The sequence below is a fragment of the Citrus sinensis genome, chromosome 4 (assembly GCF_022201045.2).
Source record: "Citrus sinensis cultivar Valencia sweet orange chromosome 4, DVS_A1.0, whole genome shotgun sequence".
Taxonomy (NCBI): Eukaryota; Viridiplantae; Streptophyta; class Magnoliopsida; order Sapindales; family Rutaceae; genus Citrus; species Citrus sinensis.
In genome coordinates, this window is record NC_068559.1 from 4,627,082 (window position 1) to 4,648,866 (window position 21,785).

At 34.6% G+C, this 21,785-nt stretch overlaps 3 protein-coding genes and 1 pseudogene across 5 annotated transcripts; 3 read left to right on the top strand and 1 right to left on the bottom strand.

The window, feature by feature from the left end:
• Positions 1 to 1,204: 1,204 nt before the first annotated feature.
• Positions 1,205 to 5,733, bottom strand: LOC102622483 (mRNA-decapping enzyme subunit 2). The gene is made up of 8 exons (XM_006485625.4): positions 5,476 to 5,733; positions 4,282 to 4,433; positions 3,893 to 4,020; positions 3,644 to 3,739; positions 2,939 to 3,091; positions 2,055 to 2,158; positions 1,903 to 1,970; positions 1,205 to 1,649 (listed from the first exon to the last, which is right to left on the bottom strand). Exons 1-8 carry the CDS (start codon positions 5,556 to 5,558, stop codon positions 1,465 to 1,467), a joined length of 969 nt encoding a protein of 322 aa, XP_006485688.1. The 5' UTR covers positions 5,559 to 5,733; the 3' UTR covers positions 1,205 to 1,464.
• A 592-nt stretch (positions 5,734 to 6,325) lies between these two features.
• Positions 6,326 to 15,758, top strand: LOC102622985 (uncharacterized). Of its 2 annotated transcripts, XM_006485627.3 has the most exons (13): positions 6,331 to 6,826; positions 7,629 to 7,867; positions 8,308 to 8,464; positions 8,863 to 8,940; positions 9,765 to 9,839; positions 9,948 to 10,067; positions 10,512 to 10,676; positions 10,844 to 11,366; positions 11,629 to 11,785; positions 12,500 to 12,609; positions 14,246 to 14,358; positions 14,669 to 15,041; positions 15,265 to 15,758. In XM_006485627.3, exons 1-13 carry the CDS (start codon positions 6,485 to 6,487, stop codon positions 15,582 to 15,584), a joined length of 2,772 nt encoding a protein of 923 aa, XP_006485690.1. In that variant the 5' UTR covers positions 6,331 to 6,484; the 3' UTR covers positions 15,585 to 15,758. The 2 variants fall into 2 exon arrangements, with proteins under 2 accessions (XP_024956299.1, XP_006485690.1); XM_025100531.2 differs by lacking the exons at positions 14,669 to 15,041; positions 15,265 to 15,758 and adding an exon at positions 14,504 to 14,648 and having other exon boundaries at positions 6,326 to 6,826.
• Positions 15,759 to 16,425: 667 nt separating this feature from the next.
• LOC127901817 (SKP1-like protein 14) lies at positions 16,426 to 17,639 on the top strand (annotated as a pseudogene).
• Positions 17,640 to 19,331: 1,692 nt separating this feature from the next.
• LOC102623275 (uncharacterized) lies at positions 19,332 to 21,702 on the top strand. 2 transcript variants are annotated; one of them, XM_006485628.3, is made up of 3 exons: positions 19,332 to 19,615; positions 20,116 to 20,512; positions 21,143 to 21,702. In XM_006485628.3, the coding sequence occupies exons 1-3, from the start codon at positions 19,450 to 19,452 to the stop codon at positions 21,441 to 21,443; spliced, it is 864 nt and encodes a 287-aa protein (XP_006485691.1). In that variant the 5' UTR covers positions 19,332 to 19,449; the 3' UTR covers positions 21,444 to 21,702. The 2 variants fall into 2 exon arrangements, with proteins under 2 accessions (XP_006485691.1, XP_006485692.1); XM_006485629.4 differs by having other exon boundaries at positions 19,335 to 19,615; positions 21,155 to 21,702.
• Positions 21,703 to 21,785: the final 83 nt, after the last annotated feature.

Consider the following 21,785-nt stretch of genomic DNA (forward strand, 5'->3'; position numbering starts at 1 on the left):
TACCCTATTTTCTTTCATGGGTATCTTTTGTCTTGACACAAGCCCGTGAGTGAGAACTTTTCTGTTATGTGTGTTGTCTTTTTGTCATAAACAACATGATAATAAACAAAGGATAGCAAGTCTTGCCGTTACCTTCCGATCAAGTGCGGCCATGAATAATTTAGACTTTTTGAGGCCAAAGATGTTAGAATTTATGATGCAAAGTATAAGCACTTGAAAATGTTTCAAGAAGTGGAAGCAGACGCACTATGCAGTTACTTTCCTCGCATGCTGCTTGCAAATCTCTGAAGTCTTATCATGTAATTGATTTGAATGATGAAGTGCGGCTGAAAAATTGTGACTTGTGAGTCTTGGTCTCGGCAGATGGAAAATAATGGGATACTAATGATTACTTCGGGGATATCATACACACTAGATACAACATATTTTGAAATAAACAAATGCATGAAATGCCATATAAACCGTTCATGGGAGTTAATCATTTATCATTACCGTATCTTTTATATTATTGTGCCGTTCATGTTTTGCTTGCAGATGAATCAACTGATCCATTCATTTGATTACTATTGAAAGCATGACCTGAATGCACTCACAGAGCGACCTTGACTACTCTGTACTACAATAACGTAGAATACGTGCTTATCGACAATTTGTCTGAACAAGTTAAGCTACCTTCCGATGAGGCGTAGGCCAGCCTTACCACCTCAACAGGTCTATTGAGGTTACTTTTACGACCAGCCATTGAGGCTTGGCCAAATGTAGGTCCCATGGTGGCAACCATCAATCAGCCACCATTACTGGTCCTACCACCTCGACAGGCTGAAGTGGTAGGACCAGGCTACACAAGTTTCTTGTTGATGAGATCCAAATAAAGTTATCTGGGATGGCGCACCATGAAATAACATTTTGACATACACACACTTATTTTGAAGTTCATCAATCATAATTGAGAGAGAGAAGTAATTCTACTAGTACTTAAGAACATAGTGCATCATACAATCCTTAAATCCTACAAGGAAATGCAAAAATACCCAACAATGAAGTATACTGCATTATCCCACAGTGAAGTAAATGCTTAATACAGCACGAAGACAGCAATGTCGTGTAACTGTGAAAGTTCTCCTGAAATACCGAGTATAAAGATTACCATACAATGAAGAAACATGGTCTGAAGGTGGAATAATCAGTAGAGAAGATTTTAGAGTAGAGTAAAAGAGACCTGCTGTTAACTTCAGTTTAACTAAGGGAAGGGAAGATAGAAGACAAGAAAGCATCATTCCACCAAAGCATTTCTATACAGAATATACATATAGCACCCAAACCTAAAAATCTGACAAATAATATACAGCTGATACAGCCACCAAAATAGGCATGAAGGATGATTGCGCTCCTTAGTAATATGATGGAATGGTCAAAACCAACACTAAGTAGAAACTTTACAAAAAAAAGACTGAATTTGACCTTTCAATTACAGAAACCAGCTTCCATTGCTTGTAAGATAGCAGCGGTATCAAATCTAAAGTTCCTGAAGCTTTTACCGGGCCCTGTGTCAGGAGGCTGAGAATCAGATGCAACTTTAGTTAACTGGCTCTCGAGAGCTATTGTGTTACTTCCTATAGAATTGTTCTTTGCTTTCCACACACAGACCCCTAGACAGAAAAGAAAAGGATCAAATTAGCAAGACACCCAAGTTTCTTAAAAAAGTTCAAAGCTGATTCTAAATTCTTGTGCAACGCAAATACAAATAGAACTGTCAGACAATGTACTTGTGCAAACAAGCATCAAACATGCAATGCCAATTTCTCAAGAGTTCTTGTTTACCAACTAATAATTTAAGGTTCACATAAACTTGACCCTAATAACACACAAATAGAATGAAATTCTACAGAATGTAAGGAAAACCTTTGAGAGGCATATCATGTTTTGGAGCAATGGAAGGCTTATGTGCTGAAATCCATTTCTTCAAAGATCTGCACAAGTATATCACACTTACTAAGCAAATGGCATAAAATGGTTTTAAAAGAACAAGGGACATCATGCCTCTTTGTACTCACGCCAGAAAAGGAGCAACCATATATAGCTTAAGACCAGTGACTCCGTGAGATATCACATCATCACTAGCTGGCTGAAGTTCATCAAGCCGCTGCCATGCAATTTCCTGCATGCAACAGAAAGACATGCTTGTGAAGAAAGACTTAAAGATAGGAAAATAACATGGTAAAAGGAGAAAAACAAGGTTTGCCATTCTTCAAATAATAGAAAATTCAATTTCCAAAGGCTTTTTAATGAACGAGTTTTCTCAAAATTATCCCAAATGATCACATTTCCCGGACAAGTTTGACTACAACGTGTTCACTAAAAGAAAAAGAAATCTGTTCACTATTTCACAGCAAATGTAACTTCTAAAAATTAGTGACGAAACATAATGCACCTATAACATACTTGATAAGAAATGATATTCAATGCATCACCAACCATATTACACAGTGGTTTTACATAAAAATTGTGATATTATGTACCATTTGTATGTACCAAGGAAAAAATAGTCCAAAATTGAATAAAATAAGAATGGGCGGACGGATTTAAAAAGGATTTCATCACAAGATATGTTTTTTCTTTCTGCAAGAACTAAAAAAGCTGCAACTGTTGCTTTCCCTTTTGACATTTCCCAGATTTAAGATTCTACAAAGAGCAAAAACAACAGACTAACTGCAAAGGATAAGAAGATCTAATTCACTTTATTGTACAGCATCTGTTTTTGTATATATTATGAAGCATGTATTATGTTTTTTCCCCTCTTAAGGAGATCAGTCAAAAAAAGAAAAAAAAAGAAAAAGAGGATTAATATCAAACCTATAAAATGTTGTTCCAAATTCCAAATAGAAAGATAATTTAGTGAAGAATGAAATTGAAAATTATTTACAAAAGAATAACATACACTAATCTCCTTTTTCGTTTGAGGGGCAAAGGCAGTATCATCTCTCACTCCGGCAATTATGTAAAGCCGCACCCTTTGCTGTCCAAATATCTTTTCAATGAACTCATCTTTGTTAAGAAGCTTTGAAACATCAAAACCCGTTTCTTCCTGGACCTGTGCAACCCACAATAAGTAGGTAAATATTTTTACAGAGAGGAAAATTGACTGGCATGTTCTTAAGAAAACCTTCAGGCTACTACTAATGGCGAAGATACTCCTACAAAGTCAAATGCTAAGACCAAAAACACTCATTTCAGCTGAGAAAATTAGTTCAACATATGCACTTGTGAACGTGTAAAATTAATTAACAGCCTACCATTCAACAAGGTAATGACAAAAGAACCATGCCCACAATACCATGATTAGATTTTGTGTAACTACAGAAGATGCAATCAACATCACATGTCTGAGCAAAAGGTTCTCAGTTGAACATAGGTAATAGGCCAACTATTATCTAGCAGGAGCTCACTTTCCAATCAGAATAAAAGAACTGGTTTCTACTCTCTAAATAAATTTCAAATCAGGTTCTAAAACCTTAAAATGTTTGGATATCACACGTCCATTGCTTCAAATCCGGTGAAACTACAGTTCAAACTCAAAAATGATGCTAAAATATATTGATAAACATGCAAAGACAGTTAAAGAGTGCATTAGAGCCAAGCTTACTTCTCGGATGGCACATGCATGATCCTCCTCATCTTTGTTCTTTTTCCCACGTGGAAAACTCCAGCTTGACCCTTTCCATCCCTTCACTAGTATGCACTGTCAATGCAAAGTGTATAAAACATAAGACAAGAAAGTACCATAACAGCATCAAGTGTAAACTGCATTAAAAAAATTCAGAATGATTGGATATAAGAAATAAATGTGTCAGTAAAAGCGAACAAAACTAGCTTTCATTCACAATAATCTCACCCGTTCATAGGTTTCATCCAAAATGATTGCCCCCGTTACAGGAACTCGGACCTTGTAAGAAGTGAAATCCTTAAATATGTCATCTATGTGAGCAACATAAGGTCGTAGTACATCACAACTGTTGAACACTGAGACAGATTAAGGAAAAGGAGGATACACACAAAGGGATATTTGACAGACAGTATTCATGGAGGCAATCTTGTGAAAATACGCATGATTCTGCAATAAGTTTGCTTTTTATTTTCACTTACATGTGGTTCCAAAAAAACATGAAAGCTATTTCTAGCAGATAACTCACAAAGGAAGTTGGCGAGCTTAACCATTAATTTCACAGATATCAATGACATCAGAGATAAAGCTGAAACCAAAATAGACGCTGCAAAGGATACTTAAGGAAGTAAACTCCTTCAAAGTGAATGACTTAAGTGATGGATTGTTTTCCACTGAATTGTCCTCATAGAACCAATGTGCATACTCCACAAGAAACAGAATCCTCTCAAATGACTGTTGATCTTCTTGCGGCACATTTAATACAAACCGACTGTAGCACAATTGTTTGACCAAAATGGTTACAGATATTTATCGGAAAATAAAGAAATACGCAGAAAAAGAAGAAGAAGAAGAAGAAGAAGAAGAAAACCATACGGGTTATTAACATAAAAGAAGATTATAAAGGACAAATATTTCCGATATTACAGGTACATTCCAACATAAACCTAAAAATTATAGTCCAAACACTTGTAAAGCAAAGACTAGCTGGCAATATATCATGTCAGAAACAGAAATATATGGCCACTTTGAGCAAAAGGATTTTAAAAAACTCCATTAGCACCAAAAGAAAACAAACCATCACCACAACAAGCTTAGAAAATTGAACAAAAGGATCCAATGGCTAGAACTACTATTGCTCATCCATTCTCCCATTACTGCAACCAAATTTACATTGAATTCCACACAGCTTTTCAGCAAACAAACAGGCAACAAAAGTGATCAGAAACATAAACTGAAAATTAAAACCAAAAAAAGAGAAAAAGAAAAAGAATTGCATTCCTTTTCATAAACCAAGGAGCCAATTTGATCACAACCTTACAAGACCTAAAAACTTTCATTTCTTTTCCTGTGAGTCTCTTAAGCAACAAAACAGTCCATAAAGAGTAAAACAATTAACTGAACAACAAGAAAACAGAACCAGAAATAAATAAATAAGTAAAAAAATTAAATTAGAGATAACAGCTAACTTAATCCATAAAAACAAAGCAGACCAGAAACACTTCAAAATCATTAACTAAATAACGATCACATACATGGAAATAGACAACGTTCAATTGATTTTCTAGCTAGCCAAACAGTCAGCAAGAGTTCAAAAGCTTAAACTAAACAACAAGAACAAACAAGAAGAACAAAACAGAAAACAATATTTAAATGTAATCTTGATCGCGAACTCGCAAGAACTCGAATTTCTCATTTGTCATCTCTTTACACGAGTTATTCGTCAACTAAACGGCAAACGAAGAGCGGCGAAGAGAACAAGAAGGATAAGGAGGCGGGGGGGGGGGAGCGTAAAGGCGAGAATTTATTTTTACCTGCAGAGATCGTCGAGGAGTTCTTGAGGAGGAAGGCCGCCGTTCTTAAACGGCGCACTTGACGATCGAGGGAGACCTGACATCGCCGTTGAATTGAAGAACTAATTTTTATTTTTTTCGATTTTTAAGTTTTCAGAGAGGGGAGTGAGAAGGGACTGCTGCAAAGGACCTCTCTCTTATTTGGGATCTGGGAGTGAGAGCAGAGGAGGAAGTAACAAATCTTCTTCTGAGCCTAAAAGCCAAGCCCTCTCTCTGGACTTCTTTTTCTTTGTCTTTTGTGTTTTATATCTGACCCGATGTATTGGTCAACCGGATTAAACCGGATCTTCTTTTCTTCTTTATTTTTTATCCCCTACATTTTGAAAAAAAAAAAAATTATTTATGAATATTGTCATATTAACAATAATTATTACAAACTTTATAAGAGACCCAAAAAAAATAAAAATTCTTGTAATGAAAACTTTGTATAATGAAAAGTTTTTATCTTATAATGATAGTATACTAACTGTAATAAGTATTTTATTACTTTCGTCAATAAAAGATAATTATTTTATTTTTAATATTAATAATGATATATGTATAATAATTTGAATAATAATTAGTAAGCAATTTATAAGAGACAAACAAAAAAATTGTTTCATAGTAAAATTTTCCTTTGTATTGTAGTAATTTTTTTTTTAATTCTGTAATAAAAGGATACGTATTTACTGAAGTAAATATATCTTTACTGTTTTATTATTTCTTTTAGTTCATGGATAATGACATATTGTCACCACAAGATAAATAAGTTTGGTGAAAAAAAAAGAAAGAAAAAAATTGACGTGCCCGGTTTATTTATAAATTTTCCTTGTAACTAAATTCAACACCCAACCCATGACGAAAAACAGTTAACCGCCACCGGTACCCAGTGTCAGCAGCTAATCAACTCAATTCAAAACTAAACAAACAAACAGACAACAAATCAGTCAATCACCGAACACACACACTCTCTCTCGCTCACTCAACAACGATGCGGAAGAGAACTCAACCTGAATCTTCTTCTTCATCTTCACCAGCATCAAAATCAGAACCTCGGGCGACCGATGAACAAATCAAAACCAGCAGTAACGACAGCATTCACGTGAGCAGCGCCAAGCGATCAGGACTCGTTTGGACGGTTGCGTTTGCGACGCTCATCTGCGCGTCTTACGGCGTTTACTACTATCAGTATGAGCATATGCCTCCTCCTCTCACAGCCGAGCAGGCAGGCAGAAGAGGATTCTCCGAGCTGGAAGCTATGAAGCACGTCAAAGCGTTGACTCAGTTGGGCCCACATGCCGTTGGCTCCGACGCTCTTGATCGTGCTCTTCAGGTTGTATTCGTTGTATTAAGTTTTAGTTTGTTATTTTTTTTTTTCCTTTTAAGTGAATAATTGAAGGATTTCATGTATATCAGTATATGGCCATGCATTTTGTGTGTGAATTGAGATAAGTCATGCTGACTTTCAAATAATCTAAAGCATTCTTCAATGATTGACTCTTTCGCGGATAAAAACCACGTTATATTGAAGAGCGCTAACGTGCCTTATATTATTTAGTAAAGCAACCTTTCGCGCTAGGATGTTTTTGTCTGGGTGGAAGCTGGCGGCAGGGCTTGCTTAACCGGATACACGGAATTGGGATCTCTCTCGCATGCAACTATTTCTCCTTTTTTAATTTTTCATTTTTTTTCTGAAAGCATATGAATAAAAAGAGTGCTTTTTAGATTTTAAACTCAGTGGAAGTGCTTTCTGCAGAAGCACTCATCATGTGCTTCTCTTGGAAGTGCTTTTGAGTCCAAACTTGAAAACATGTTTTCGGTCACGGTCATAGAAAATACTCCTGCTCAGACATTTGTACTTGAACTTTTATTCTTTCCAGGAAGCACTTTCAAATGCACTCTAATACCCTGTTGTGTGAATGTGCTTATCTTTGTTATTGTCTTCTAGATTTACTTGGTTACACATCATAAAAGCAAAATGAAATTTGTAAATAGTTTGAACCACATGTGAATTTATTTTATTTCTTTCCTTCTGTCTCATTGTGAATTCATTTTATATCATGTTTCATAATAGAGGTGATTTTTCATCAGCAATCATTTCATTTCTGTCATAGTTGACATGCTCTTCACCACAGTATGTTTTGGCAGCTTCACAGAAAATTAAAGAATCGAAGCACTGGGAGGCAGATGTCGAAGTGGACTTTTTCCATGCAAAATCCGGTGCAAATCGTGTGGGCACTGGTGTGTTCAAGGGGAAAACACTTATTTACTCAGATCTAAATCACATCGTACTAAGAATCCTGCCAAAATATGCATCTGAAGCAGGGGAAAATGCTATTCTTGTCTCTTCTCATATTGATACTGTTTCTGCAGGGTATGCTTTCTGCGCCTCTTTAATTTCCTATCTTTTGTTTTAGCAAATTATTTTTATCTCTTTGTCACTGCAGTTCTATAACTTCTGTCTATAACGGGATCTTCTTCTTCGGTGTGAAAATCTTCAGTTAAAAAATTGATCATTGTAGTTTATTATCGAGGATGAGTTGTGAGAGTTGTGGATTTCCATGTGAAGGAGGTGCAAAGTTTGAGATAGGGTAGAAAAATCCCAAATTTGATTTAAATACAAAAAGCGGTTCAGTAAATAATTACCCTGGTTTGTCCCATCCTATTACCATGAAACCTTCTTTATTCAGATTTGGCAATTTTAATTGTCTCACTGCATCTTATCATTTGCTTTGCTTTACCCCTCCTCCCTCTTCGATTTTGTTATTTTGTACACTTTTCTTGCTACCTTACGAAGTGCTTTGCATCATTCAGGGAAGGGGCTGGAGATTGTAGTTCATGTGTTGCTGTTATGTTGGAACTTGCTCGAGTGATGTCACAGTGGGCTCATGAATTTAAGAATGCTGTCATATTTTTATTTAATACAGGAGAGGAGGAGGGTCTAAATGGTGCTCATAGCTTTGTAACTCAGGTTGGAAACATTTTAATTGATTTATTCTAATTTGTGACATCCATAAAATGGTAGCATGTACATGAGCCATTTCTTGTTGTTGGTGAGAGGGGGAAGGGGTGGGGTGTTTTGGCTTTTGGTCTTTTTCCTTTTTCAGAAAACAGTTTTGCATGTGTTTTATCGTTACCTACCCCAATTGTTTTTTTTTTAATCATTATCTATGTAGTACACTAAATGATACAAGAGTTACACATTTACACACTCACACGTGAGGATGTGGTATTTGGCTGACTGCTCAGCAGAGTTATTCTGACTCATAAGTTTTAAGTGTGCTTGTTTTTAGTACCCAGAGCAATATTTTTCCATGAAGGCACAATATCTGATGTGTAGACTGATTAAGTTTCAATATACAAATGCAGCATCCCTGGAGTACAACCATTCGTGTGGCTGTAGATTTGGAGGCTATGGGTATTGGAGGCAGGTCTGCCCTTTTCCAGGTGCAGTTTTGTAAATAACATAGACTAATTCCACTTTTATCTATTTCGCTGCATATGGCTAGTATGAAAATTTTGATCAAATTTATTGGTGTTAAGTTATGGATCTGATTAGAGATTTATTTTTAATAAAGACTCGATTTACTTTACAGGCCTGTGAGGTTGCTAATCTCCCTATTGTTTGACATGATGAGACATCTAATTTTCCAAGTATCCAGTTTTTTCTTACCGTATCCCGTAATTATCCGTTTTATGTAATACTGACTCCAAAATTGTGTTATTTGGCCTTATCGAGATAATCGTAAATTCTATAGGAAATGGTGGAGAAATCAGCTAACGAGCTCATGCAACTAGTCAAGAAATCAACTAGAAGACCCTTTTTTTTCTTTTTTTTTTCTGTGTCTAACCTGGGTGCTTCACACAGTTTAATATGTTTTTGAATCAGAAACTCATTGACTAATGACATCAAGCATTTAGATGTTGGCTTCTAAACCAGTCAAATAATAATAAATAGCTTGTGATTTTTCTTTTCTTTTTGCATAATGGCCGATTGCACAATTTAAATTGTGACAACGTATTAATATAAATGGAGTAAGATGCTGTTCAAGAAATCTTTAAGCATTCATTGATCTTGTTCCTTTTGTTAAATGTATCAAAATGTTAACAGCATGTCTATGCCAATGTAATTGTTATTTTATCCTGAGCCTTATTTTATCAATTGTTCATCAGTCAATTGCTTATATAGCTTCCAGTTTGCTGGTTGTTTCTTGTAATCTTTGTAGAGCGTTTTCTCCCTCTCTAATGTTTTTTTTCCCTGTGTTTCATAGGCTGGCCCAAATCTGTGGGCTGTCGAGAACTTTGCCGCTGTAGCAAAATACCCGTCTGGCCAAATCATTGGACAGGTTTGTGGTTACACAATTGGACGCTCTTTTCTCTCACTTCCCTTTTCAGTCTTCAAATATGCTTGTGTAACTGGATAAACTTCATTCTGAGAAACTTTACTGCTGCAGGATTTATTCGCATCTGGAGTTTTTGGAACTGCAACCGATTTCCAAGTATACACAGAAGTTGCTGGACTTTCAGGCCTTGATTTTGCATACACAGACAAAAGTGCAGTATATCACACTAAGGTCTAACTTTTATATACTTTTACGCATCCATCAGGAATCATGATAAACTTTTTCTCATTTTGTAAGGCATAACAGCTCAAAGGAGTTAATATTTTATTTTGGTTTAAGAAGTGAGAATCATGAGCACAGCTACTATCTGTTTCTGTCACTTTGTATAATGAACTAGCATCACATCCCAAAGGAGTACACTGGTTTTCAGGATGTTATTGATGCCATATTTAGCCCAAAACCTTTTTTAACCAGGTCCAGGTGATGTAGCAACATACAAATACATCCACTTATGAGTTATGTGCATCATGTTTTCATTTACTATGCTCCCTTCTATTTGCACCCATCATGGCTAAACATGCACTATAACATGGTGCAATTTATGACATTGATTGAGTTGAATTGTATCTTGATTTAAAAGATACTGATTGTAAGTTTAATATTTTTCTATTGCAGAATGACAGATTAGATCTACTAAAGCCTGGATCTCTTCAGCATCTTGGAGAAAATATGCTTGATTTTCTGCTTCAGACTGCTTCATCCACCAGTATTCCAAAAGGCAATGCAGTGGAAGAAGAGGGGAAAACTGTCCATGAGACTGGTGTATACTTTGACATTTTGGTAATTGACTTCTCTGACTGCTAAAATTTGGACACTGTTCCTAACTCGCTTTCCACGCTCCACCATTCTGTTTTCAATATCTTGATTAACCAGTTTGTTGTCGTTGGTCTTCTGCCACCCTAAAATGACTATTTCCTTTTGGATTTCTAATGCTTGTTTTATCTTAGGGGAAATACATGGTCTTATACCATCAACACTTTGCAAACATGCTTCATAATTCAGTGATACTGCAATCACTTCTGATTTGGACTGCATCATTGGTTATGGGTGGTTATCCAGCTGCAGTATCATTGGCCTTGACATGTTTGAGTGCAATCCTCATGTTGGTACTTTCCATTAGTTTCTCTGTTGTTATTGCCTTCATTTTACCCCAAATTTCTTCATCCCCCGTGCCCTATGTGGCAAGTCCTTGGTTGACGGTTGGGTTGTTTGCTGCACCTGCTTTCCTGGGGGCATTAACTGGTCAACATTTGGGCTACATTGTCCTGAAAGCGTATCTTGCAAATCAGTATTCCAAGGGAATGCAGTTATCACCCGTTCATCAAGCTGCTTTGGTTAAGTTGGAAGCTGAAAGATGGCTCTTTAAATCTGGTTTTCTTCAGTGGCTCATTCTTCTAGCATTAGGAAACTACTACAAAATTGGATCCACTTATATGGCTCTTGTTTGGTTAGTTCCACCAGCATTTGCATGTAAGTTTGAGTTTACAGCTCTCTTCATGTGGCTACAAGATTGGGACTGCTCTCTTTTTCTCTCTTTTTGAGCTGAAATGGGTCATTAACTTTAATAAGATGGATTCTTGTTAAATACCATGTTTTCATTGAAACAATATACGAGATTTATGAGTAATGATCATTTAGATTCTCCGACATGGTTTATGCCAATAACATATATACAATTTGTTATTCCAAGTAGTTGCTTTAAAATAATTTTTGTGTATTGAGATATGCACAGATGGCTTTCTTGAAGCAACTTTAACACCTGTCCGTTTGACGAGGCCATTGAAGCTTGCGACTCTGCTCTTAGGCTTGGCTGTGCCAGTTTTAGTTTCTGCTGGCAATATAATTAGATTGGCTAATGTACTTGTCGCAACATTGGTACGATTCGACCGGTAAGACTGTAAAAGTTGTTATATTCTTGTTTTTTTTTTTAAAAAAAAAAGGCCTAAAGTTGAAATTCTTCTCTTCATTAAGTAATTACCTCAACGTGACATGAGCACGTAAAGGGTTGAAGAAACCTTTCTTAATATCTTGTTGAGCAAGAACTAAAGTAGCTCCGAAAAATACCGTTATTATATCTATCAAAAAATTTGATTCATTATGTATACTATTACTAAGTTTCTAAGTAGATCATAGCTATCAAGGCAAAAGTTGCATAGGTATCTTAGAACGTACACAAATGTGCACTAAGAAGGTGCACAATTGAAGAAGTTAAGGCATTTATTTACATGCATTTATTTATTGACAAAAAACATTATATAACTTTTCTATTTGCAAAGCCAACTGCATAGATATTCAATGATAAAATGGTATCTAACCATAATTTATTCTAACAATTATCAATACCTTTATGCGGTATACTCAGAATCCAAACTTCAATGAAAAAGTTTTGTTTTTTTGTTGATAGAATTTGCAATACCTTTTTTTTAAAATAATAATAATAATAATAACTGTATTATATTCCATATAGACAACATTCATGACAGCCATGATTGCACAGAATGCTCTCCATTGGATGAGTTCCACTGCTGTCACAACTTAGAATTTTGCTATGGATTTGTTATATGCAGAATGATAGCCAATATTTGTTGTGAATTGATGTGCAGCAACCCAGGTGGCACCCCTGAATGGCTGGGAAATGTCATATTTGCTGTTGTTATAGCAGTTGTCTCATGCCTAACTCTGGTGTATCTCCTTTCATATGTTCATCTTTCAGGTATCAACCTGTATGTTTTCTTTCCGTGCATATGACATTGTCAATTTTGTCTTTTGAGTTTGGGACAATAGATTAGATGGACTGTTCTATGTTAATTGTGGATAATTTAAGCAAACTGAAACTGACAAACCATTTTACGTAATTTGGGACATCCCTGTCATATTGAGAATAGGTTGAAGTGATAATATCTGGGGCATATGTTGAAAAGATCTGATGATTGAAATTATCATGGGTTTGCTTCTTATGATTAGGGATGACAAAAATCCCCACGGGAACGGGTACCCTCGGGGATTTTCCCCATTCGGAAAGGGTACGGGGATAATTTGTACCCAATTTCTTATTCGGGGAAGGGATGAAAATTTTTTTTTACCCATTTTCTTATTTGGGGAAGGGACGGGGATGAGGTGGAATCCACATCCCCATCCCCTCCCCATTTCCCCATTTTAACTTTTAATTTTTTTTTATTTTTTAAAATTACTAGTAAATAAATAATAAATTTTGAATTATATTATAAAATTATAAATATTTGTAAAAATAACAAATATCAAAATATTTATATTATTAAACTTTTAGGCCTAATTAACTAATTAAAGTCTTAAATTTCCATTTAGGATATTAAAAAGGCCGGATAGATTTTATTAGCCCAAAAATTTTGTTTTAATTTTAATTTTGTTTTATTAAAAATATTAGTTAAGTATCTACATTTATTTCATTTATTTTATTGTCAATATAAAAGTAAATTCTTTTCCTTTTGTTGTAAGATTATGAAGATTGACAAAGATATTATTTTGATAATTTGTATTTTGCATGTGACTTTTGTAATGGGTCAATGTTAATGTAAGATATATTTCGAACTTTACTTTTATTTGAATTTTTTATTTTAATATAATTAACTCAAAATCGAAAACAAAAAAAATGTATTAGTTATTTGGGGATCCCCTAATATTATTCGGGGAGGAGATGAGAATTCTCTTAAGTAATTCTGACGGCGACAGGGAGGGGACGGGGACATACGCAAAAAATTGGGAATGGGTACGGGAGATTGATCCCCTCCCCTCCCCTCCCTATTGCCATCCCTACTTATGATAACAGTGTAACCAAAATGTGGCTCTGTACCTATGAACAGCTTAAATGGCAATTTACCCTGTTAAGATGCTAAATTGTAAATGTTGTTTTCCCAATTATTGTCTCAAGCTCTCGCAGGTATCAAAAGAATGCTCTTCTTTCCATGCCTCTATTTATCTGCTTGGGTTTGCTGAAAACTCTGTTACTGTTTTTTTTTTTTTTGTGTGTGGGAATGCTTTTTTTATTTGATTCTTCCAAGTAACAGGACATTGTTGCCGTTAGCTGGCTAGTAAATTTGTTAACTGTGAGATGATTTTAGCACATAAAACTAACAGACAGCTCTAAGCCATGGGGAAGGATTGTATCATTTTCTGCTTCGTAACAAATACTTGTTTCTTGTTATTATATTAATGAAAAAAGGGAAGGAAGGAAGATGAGGAAGTAAACTCCATTTGCATGCTTGTTTACTTGATAAGTATAGATTTATTTTCATTTATAAAAATGCTATCGCAATTTTATAGTGCTTGAAACTAATACTATAACTCCATTTGCATGTAAAATTGTTCTCTAGGTGCAAAAGGTCCAATTGCATTTGCAAGTTTTATTTTAGTTGGTCTTTCAATCATCATGGTGTCGTCTGGTATCATTCCACCATTCAGTGAAGAGACTGCCAGAGCTGTGAATGTAAGTTACATGAGTACGTAGGAACTATTTCCTTGCTGCTATTTTGTTGAATCATTATTCATGTTGATTACAGCTTGCACTTCTCTTGAGAGTGGCCCGGTTTTGCTAAGTTGAATAGCTGGTCTTACTGTTAAATTAACTGCAGATTCATTTTAGAGCTTCAACTTTCCAATTCATCACCAGATAGCTTGATCATTTTGTTAAGGACTAGTAATTGCTGTACAAACTGCGACTCTGTTGACAAATGCAAGCACTTAACTAGGCAATAGATGCATTCTATGGATATTTATGAGTATTTTATGATGATCAGATTGTGCACATTGTGGATGCAAGTGGAAAGTTTGGTGGAAAACAAGAACCTAGCTCGTATATAGCTCTATATTCTGCAACCCCTGGAAAATTGACAAAGGAGGTTGAGCAGATTAAAGAAGGATTCGTATGTGGTAGAGATAATGTTATCGATTTTGTTACTTCATCCATGAAATATGGTTGCTTGACCGATGACAACTCTGAAGGAGGGTGGAGCCAGTCAGATATTCCAACAATTCATGTTAATAGTGATACAGTTGATACAGAGGGGAATGAAAATGAAAGGATCACACAAGTATCAATTGATATGAAAGGTGCTAAACGCTTGACTCTTGCAATCAATGCCAAGGAAATAGAAGATTTCACATTCAAAGGTATAATTGACTTACATTCAAATGCATCCTTCTGCTTCCTTGTTATTGTGATTTCTGTGTTTATCACATTTCCTATTTTGCAATAGCCATATTATGCTGGAAACTAGTACAGATCTGATAAACGAATGAACTCTACTAAAAATAATTTACATATCAAATTTTCTAGTAAGAAGAACATTTAAGTAGATTGTTAGATGACGAACGGTATTGATCTGGAATGCAGTGGATTCGGAGGAGTTAGTTCCTCGGGATGCGAAGAGCAGCATTTATGGGTGGCACATAATCGAGTTTTCAGGAGGAAAGAATGCAGCATCGAAGTTTGAGATAGCTCTTTACTGGGCAAAAAACTCCACGCGGGCAGCTGGCAATTCGAATGGAAAAGAGAAACAGCAGCCTCTTGTAAAGCTAAGAACTGATTTTGATCGATTAACACCAAAAACTGAAAGAGTTCTTTCGAAGCTTCCTCCATGGTGTTCCTTGTTCGAGGGGTCAATATCTTCCCAACCTTTATCTTTCTTAAATAGTCTTCCTGTTAATTTCTAGGTATGGGAAGCATCCAAATAAGATATAAAAGATTAGGAAACATTCATAAATCACGCAGTCTACGATAATTTTGGCAAAGAAAATCAGTATTTAGTCCATATTTAAAAGTTATTCTTTCTTTGTCAAAAATATTTCAATTTTCAATTTTTCCCGATATTTAATAATTTTGCTAAACGACCCTTTGTCATTGAATACTAAGAATTTTAATCCATTTGAAGAAAAAAAAAAGTGGTGTACCTGTAACACTATGAAATTCCTCAAAACGGACATAACATTTAAATCCCTAATTTTGTTTTTTTGAAAAGAAATCCCTAATTTTAGTTGATTTCTCACAAAAGGACAATCTGTTTATTACATGCAGATAAGTCCTTAAAGTAACCATTGACCAGCGAACAGTCCCCATTTTATTTATAGGTAAGGATATTTCTACCGTCCTAACTACATAATAACTCCCCAATTTAAAATAAACCCACTTAATACCAAATTTACCCTTAGATTAATTTGATAACTCTAGTTCTAACAATATATAAAGAATCTGTGAGTGAACATGAGATTATTTAAAGAGACATAACTTTAGAAACAGGAGTGGTATTCTAATCTTAAACTTGAGCCAAGTGTGTTTCCCACAACACAGTTAATAGGAGTCTTAAATTCTAATTTTCAATAGGTTTTAATTTAAGATGCTAGAATTGATTTTTAGATGAAATATATCCTGATGATGATGAACACTATTTTAATGAAAGAGTTGTTGTAGCTACAATTTAGTAAGAAGTTGTACTTATTTAAGGATCGAACTATAATTACAACAAAAAAATAAGATTTTGGGGAATTATAATACAAAATGCGTGGTGAAAATGTGAAATCATCATTACCCTTTATTCATGGATAATTTTAACATGCGTCCATAGAGGTTATGCCTCCGGTGTTAAATTTTTTTTAAAATATTTACCGATCACCTATTTTTTTGTAATTTTTTAAAAACACACATATCTTAATTTTTTTGACTGAATTTCACCCGAAGATGTATTTTCTTGCACACATCCATTGTCGTCTTAACTTTGTAAAACTTTGCTGATGCCATAGGGATAAAATTGTTATTTCACCCAAAACAACAAATAAACGACATTGTTTAATGGTTGAAATTTATAAAAAAAAAATCAAAAGGACATCACAGCCTCGAGCAAGTAACCAAAAGCACGCCATTGTTTTTCTAGTTTTCATCAAACTTCGTGTTTGTGAAGTGCTTGACGACTTTTAAAATCTAGCCATTTTTTCTCCAAAAGCACGTCATTTTTTGTCCAATTTATTTGCTATCAAGCTTCTACATTTCGATTTGTATGGTAATTGTTGTTAATCATTGTTCTTAGAAACCCTAGGATATAGGTTAAGTTGATTTGTAATAAATTTTGGGAAACATCCTCCTCTCGCTCTGCTCAGGCAACGAAGAAAATATCTTTGAAGACGGCGGACAGCAACTATTCAAGGTGGAAGAGCAAGGGTGTTCGAGATTGTGCAGTCATTCTTCAACGAGCGATGGCACATCAGAGGACATGGTGGTACTGCAGCTGCCGTACATAATCAAATTTTGTAAGGCCCATGGAGTTTCGAAAGAAAATGTCATAGAAACAAGGGGTGAAGACGTTCAACTAGGAGTTTGGGAAGGGCAAGAGTAATGATGAGTTGAAAGAGATGTTATTGGTGGCGGATTATTTGACTATCAAAGACACGTTGGATTATTTGGCAGAGACTTTGGCCAACAGGATCAAGAACAAGAGTGTCGAGTATATCAGGAAGTTTTTTGGGATTGAAAATAATTTCATGCCAGAGGAGAAGGAAGCAACTAGGAAGGAGTATGAGCTTTTAAGGTTGTTGATCTAGATGATGATGATTAAGCTTAAGCTTTTTAACTTTTAATCCCTATCATTATTTAATTGAAGTAGTTTTATGTTTTATGTTTTATGTTTTACAATAATTAACGGCTGGATATTAATTAATGTTGAATTTAATCATATCTAATCACACTTCAGCTCTTTCAATTTATTAGTGCTTTTTCTATTTTATTTCTTTATTTTTTGGCATTTATTTAGGGTAAAATAATAAATTTATATTTGTGGGTAAAAAGGTCATTTGACCAATATTTTGTTAATTCTAGTAACAAAGTTAAGACGACAGTGGATAAATACAAGAAAATGTATCTTTAGGTGGAACAAAAGTCTCAAATATCCTTATTATTTTTTCTTATTTAAATATATATCCTATTTTATATAATATTTTAAGTTATTATTATTATTTTTGTTATTATTTTAATTTCATTTTTAAATTTTGAATATTATACTAATATTTTAAACAAAAAATATTCAACACAAAAATTAATAATAAAAATAAAATGACAATAACATTAATTACTAGATTATATATTACAAAATTAAAAATACAAAATTAAATTAACACAAATTAAAATAGCTACTACTACTAGCATAAATTAGAACATTTAATATTATTAAATAAATTATCAAACATTTCACTTTAGCTCTAATCTATTTTATCAATTATGAGATGGGAATTTAAAGACAACCAATCATAAGCTTAAATAACTTTTAAGCTAAAAAATTGAATCATTACTAAAGGCTGCATCTTGATGATGACAATCCATTTGAAGAAAAAAAAAAGTAAAAGAAAAAGAATTATATCAATTCAAAATGCGCAGAGATGAATCATCTCATGTGATGTGATGGAGAAATCTAAAGGCAAAGAATATATAATAATGTGAGATATGCCTCTAAATAGCTCAAAAATTAAAAAAAGAAAAAGAATCAAAGCTTACTATGTGAGTGTGAGTGTGAGTTAGGTGAGATGGTGGCGGCTGAGAAATTATGGAGAGAACAAAAAGAAATTGTTAAGGGTGAACCTAAACACTGAAGACAAGAGAGGGTTGTCGTGGCTGAGAGATGAAGGAAAAGAAAAGAGTAAAATTGTGAAATGAAAAATTAGGGTCGGTTGTCCTAATTCTTGTTTCACTCTGTGGGTTGTCTTATTATTGCTCAAAATTATAATATTAACCTCAAATTTTAAAAATAAATTTAAGAAAAAAATAATTTTATTAAACGAATAATAAATAAATTTTAAACGAATCAATCCGTATTCAATTCATTTATGACCCAATCATTAAATGAATCATAAACGAATCAATATCTTCGGATTCGATTCATTGAATTAGTGAATCGAATCGAATTTATCTATTTATTAAATGAATTAATTTTTTTAAACCCAAACCCATTTAATTTGTATCGAATCAGATTAAATAAATGAATCCTAATCTATATTGCCACTCGTAATTTTACTTCCAGGCTAATTAATATGGCAATAAATATCCATTTTACTCATGTTCTTAGGGAAGCAAATTAATACGGTGGCTAATAAATCATCTCATCCGGATATTGGTGTTCTAACCTCGATTATTTAGTAGTGTATATATTTTCTTATTTAGTCTTTTGATCTTTATTTCCTTTTTTGTTCCGCGGCTGTATTAATCTTTTCTTCCATTTATGTCGTCGCCAAGTGAATATTGATGTTCCAATTGAAAACTGCAATTAAGGACTTATTAGATAAAAGTGCAAACTAGTTCCCATTTTAGAAAATATAACAAACTTTGGGTGCAGTGTTAGTGAACGAAAATCTGCTGAGAGAGAGAGAGAGCAAATCAGCAAACTACGCGTGTCAACTAATTATTAGAGCACACTCCACATTCTGCAGTTATTCAGCTCAGTTTCAGTTCAGTTGTGTCCTAACAGCAAGCGGCCAAAAGGAGAAGAAAAGAATCTCCGATTCTTGGGTTGAGAGGGAGACAAACAAAAATTAACAAACAATGCGAAGCATACCGTTGGGAATCTCTTGTCTCTCTATCAACACTAACACTCTCAATTCTAAGAAACAGACACAAGCCTTCTTCTCTTCTTCTTCTTCTTCTTCTTCTCCAAGCTGCTGCAGGGTTTCTATTTCCCATGAATCATCTTCTCCCCCCTCCAAATTAGGTACCCTTTTTTTATTTTCATTTTCTTTTAATTCCATCAATCTCACTACAAAAAAAAAAATTATTAATTTTGTAAGCATAAGTTAATATCTAACTGCTAGTCAGGATCCTGAATATTTCATGAATTTTTTCATTTTATTTTATGATTCTTATAGCTTCAATTTTAGCAATACAGAATTATTGTCATAAGAAAGCCTTTGACTAGAAATTGATCTCTTATCATATTTTGACCAAACCCAGATACTTGAAAATCTGTTTTTTGTGAGGTAATATTATTGTTATTATTATTTTGTTTATTCTGTCTGTTTAGATCTTGAAATTTTTATGCAAAATTCTCCAATTTTGACTTCTTCCTCAAAAATGTGCTGAATCCTACGACGGTGGTTTCTTTGTTATCAGCAGCCCAAAAGAGCTTCAATTTGATAGTTTGAATTGGGTCATTTTGCGCAATTGTGTATGTGGAATATTAATGATTGCTTCAAAATGGACTTTGGATTGTAGGAGTATGCAGAGCAAGTCAAGTGATGGAATTATTTCCAACAGTGTCTCCTGAGATTGTTGTGAGGGAGGCAAGGATAGAGGATATTTGGGAAGTGGCTGAAACTCACTGTAGTTGCTTCTTCCCGAATTACACTTTTCCCCTAGACTTGATGCTGCGGGTTGACAGGTTGGTGGCTATGCTTTCTGGTTTCACTGTACAGCATGGTACTAGGAGAACTTGTTTGGTTGCTGTTGTTGGTAGCCGGATGGATGAAACATTCTTTTTGGGAAGTGAGGATTTCAAAGTCGGAGGTCTTGATGGTAAATTCAGTCTCCATAGAGGTTATGTTGCTGGGATTTTAACTGTGGATACTGTGGCTGATTTTCTTCCAAGAAAAGGACCTCTCCGGCAGAGAAGGTGAGTCGAACATATGCTTGTTTTTTTCTTTCTCTTTTTTTTAACCCCTTGCCTTGTTTACTCTTGTTAAAATTTTTGGCTTGCCAGAATAGAAGTTAGAATGCTTTTTTTTTTTGGGGGCCTGCATATGGACACTTTTTCTTATTTCATCTCTACTAATCTTAGTAAATGATGTTGGTTGTTGATTTGCAGGATTTATGTGAAATACTGATTCTTATTGTTTGTCATTTTAACAGAATGAAAAATATTTCTGGCTAACCATTTCTCTGTGAGCTTACTCGTTTGATTACTATTATTAGTTTACATGATTGTAAAATGGAAAAGAAAAAAGGAAAAATGAAAGAAAAGAAAGAAGCTTGTATCTTATTCTTAATAGCTGGACGTATAATAGAAAAAAACCCTTTGGGTACCCATGACCGTTGTTTGCTCTTTTTCGTTGAAATTGTACTAGTTTCTGCTCCCATGTGCTGAACTTTGCTGGATAACTTGAAAATGCCTACTATTTGCCTCTATTGAGCATTAATAGATATTGTTTTAACTAAGTAATCGGTAATGCGATTTGTGGAACCTAATATATAGTTCATTTCAAATCAACTTATCTAGCTTCTGTGCGGTTCATTTACTTTGAAGTTCTTTTCACAGGACTGGAATTGCATACATATCAAATGTTGCAGTTCGGGAGAAATTTCGACGGAAGGGAATAGCTAAGAGACTCATAGCAAAGGCGGAGGCTCAAGCAAGGGGCTGGGGCTGCCGTTCAATAGCATTGCACTGTGATTTCAACAATCTCGGGGCCACAAAGCTATACAAAGGCCAAGGTTTCAAATGTGTAAAGGTTCCAGAAGGAGCAAACTGGCCACAGCCAAAGAACTCTCCAGATGTTAAGTTTAAGTTCATGATGAAGCTTCTAAAGGCCCCAACCGCTTCTTAGCATTCGCAGGAACGTGCAAAGAATAATTTGAAAACAAGGACAAAAGAAGGAAAAATGTAGGAACTAGAACTGGCTTATTGTATGTATTTACTGTGTATAATTGATGGGATTAGCAGCAGATGCCATAGCAACTGCAATTATAGACCTGGAATGTTGTGCCAGTTTCTTCTTTGTCTGTATGACGGACCACGCTTTTGTAAAGCTTTCGCCACAGGGTATGAAAAAGATTATTTGCTAATATAATGGTTCTTTCAAGTCACTTCTTTCTTTGTAGCAATCACAGATAAGATTGAGATCTCTAGCATGCCCGTAAACTTTGTGTAATAAATTAAAATCAAGTTT

Coding starts and splice junctions, on each gene's coding strand:
- LOC102622483 (XM_006485625.4), bottom strand. CDS start 5,558: ATGTCAGGTCTCCCTCGATCGTCAAGTGCGCCGTTTAAGAACGGCGGC. Junction 4,434..5,475: donor CTCCTCGACGATCTCTGCAG/GTAAAAATAAAT, acceptor ATTGTGCTACAG/TCGGTTTGTATTAAATGTGC. Junction 2,159..2,938: donor AAACGAAAAAGGAGATTAGT/GTATGTTATTCT, acceptor TGTTGCATGCAG/GAAATTGCATGGCAGCGGCT.
- LOC102622985 (XM_006485627.3), top strand. CDS start 6,485: ATGCGGAAGAGAACTCAACCTGAATCTTCTTCTTCATCTTCACCAGCA. Junction 7,868..8,307: donor ATTGATACTGTTTCTGCAGG/GTATGCTTTCTG, acceptor TGCATCATTCAG/GGAAGGGGCTGGAGATTGTA. Junction 14,359..14,668: donor AGACTGCCAGAGCTGTGAAT/GTAAGTTACATG, acceptor TATGATGATCAG/ATTGTGCACATTGTGGATGC.
- LOC102623275 (XM_006485628.3), top strand. CDS start 19,450: ATGCGAAGCATACCGTTGGGAATCTCTTGTCTCTCTATCAACACTAAC. Junction 19,616..20,115: donor TTCTCCCCCCTCCAAATTAG/GTACCCTTTTTT, acceptor TTTGGATTGTAG/GAGTATGCAGAGCAAGTCAA. Junction 20,513..21,142: donor GGACCTCTCCGGCAGAGAAG/GTGAGTCGAACA, acceptor TTTACTTTGAAG/TTCTTTTCACAGGACTGGAA.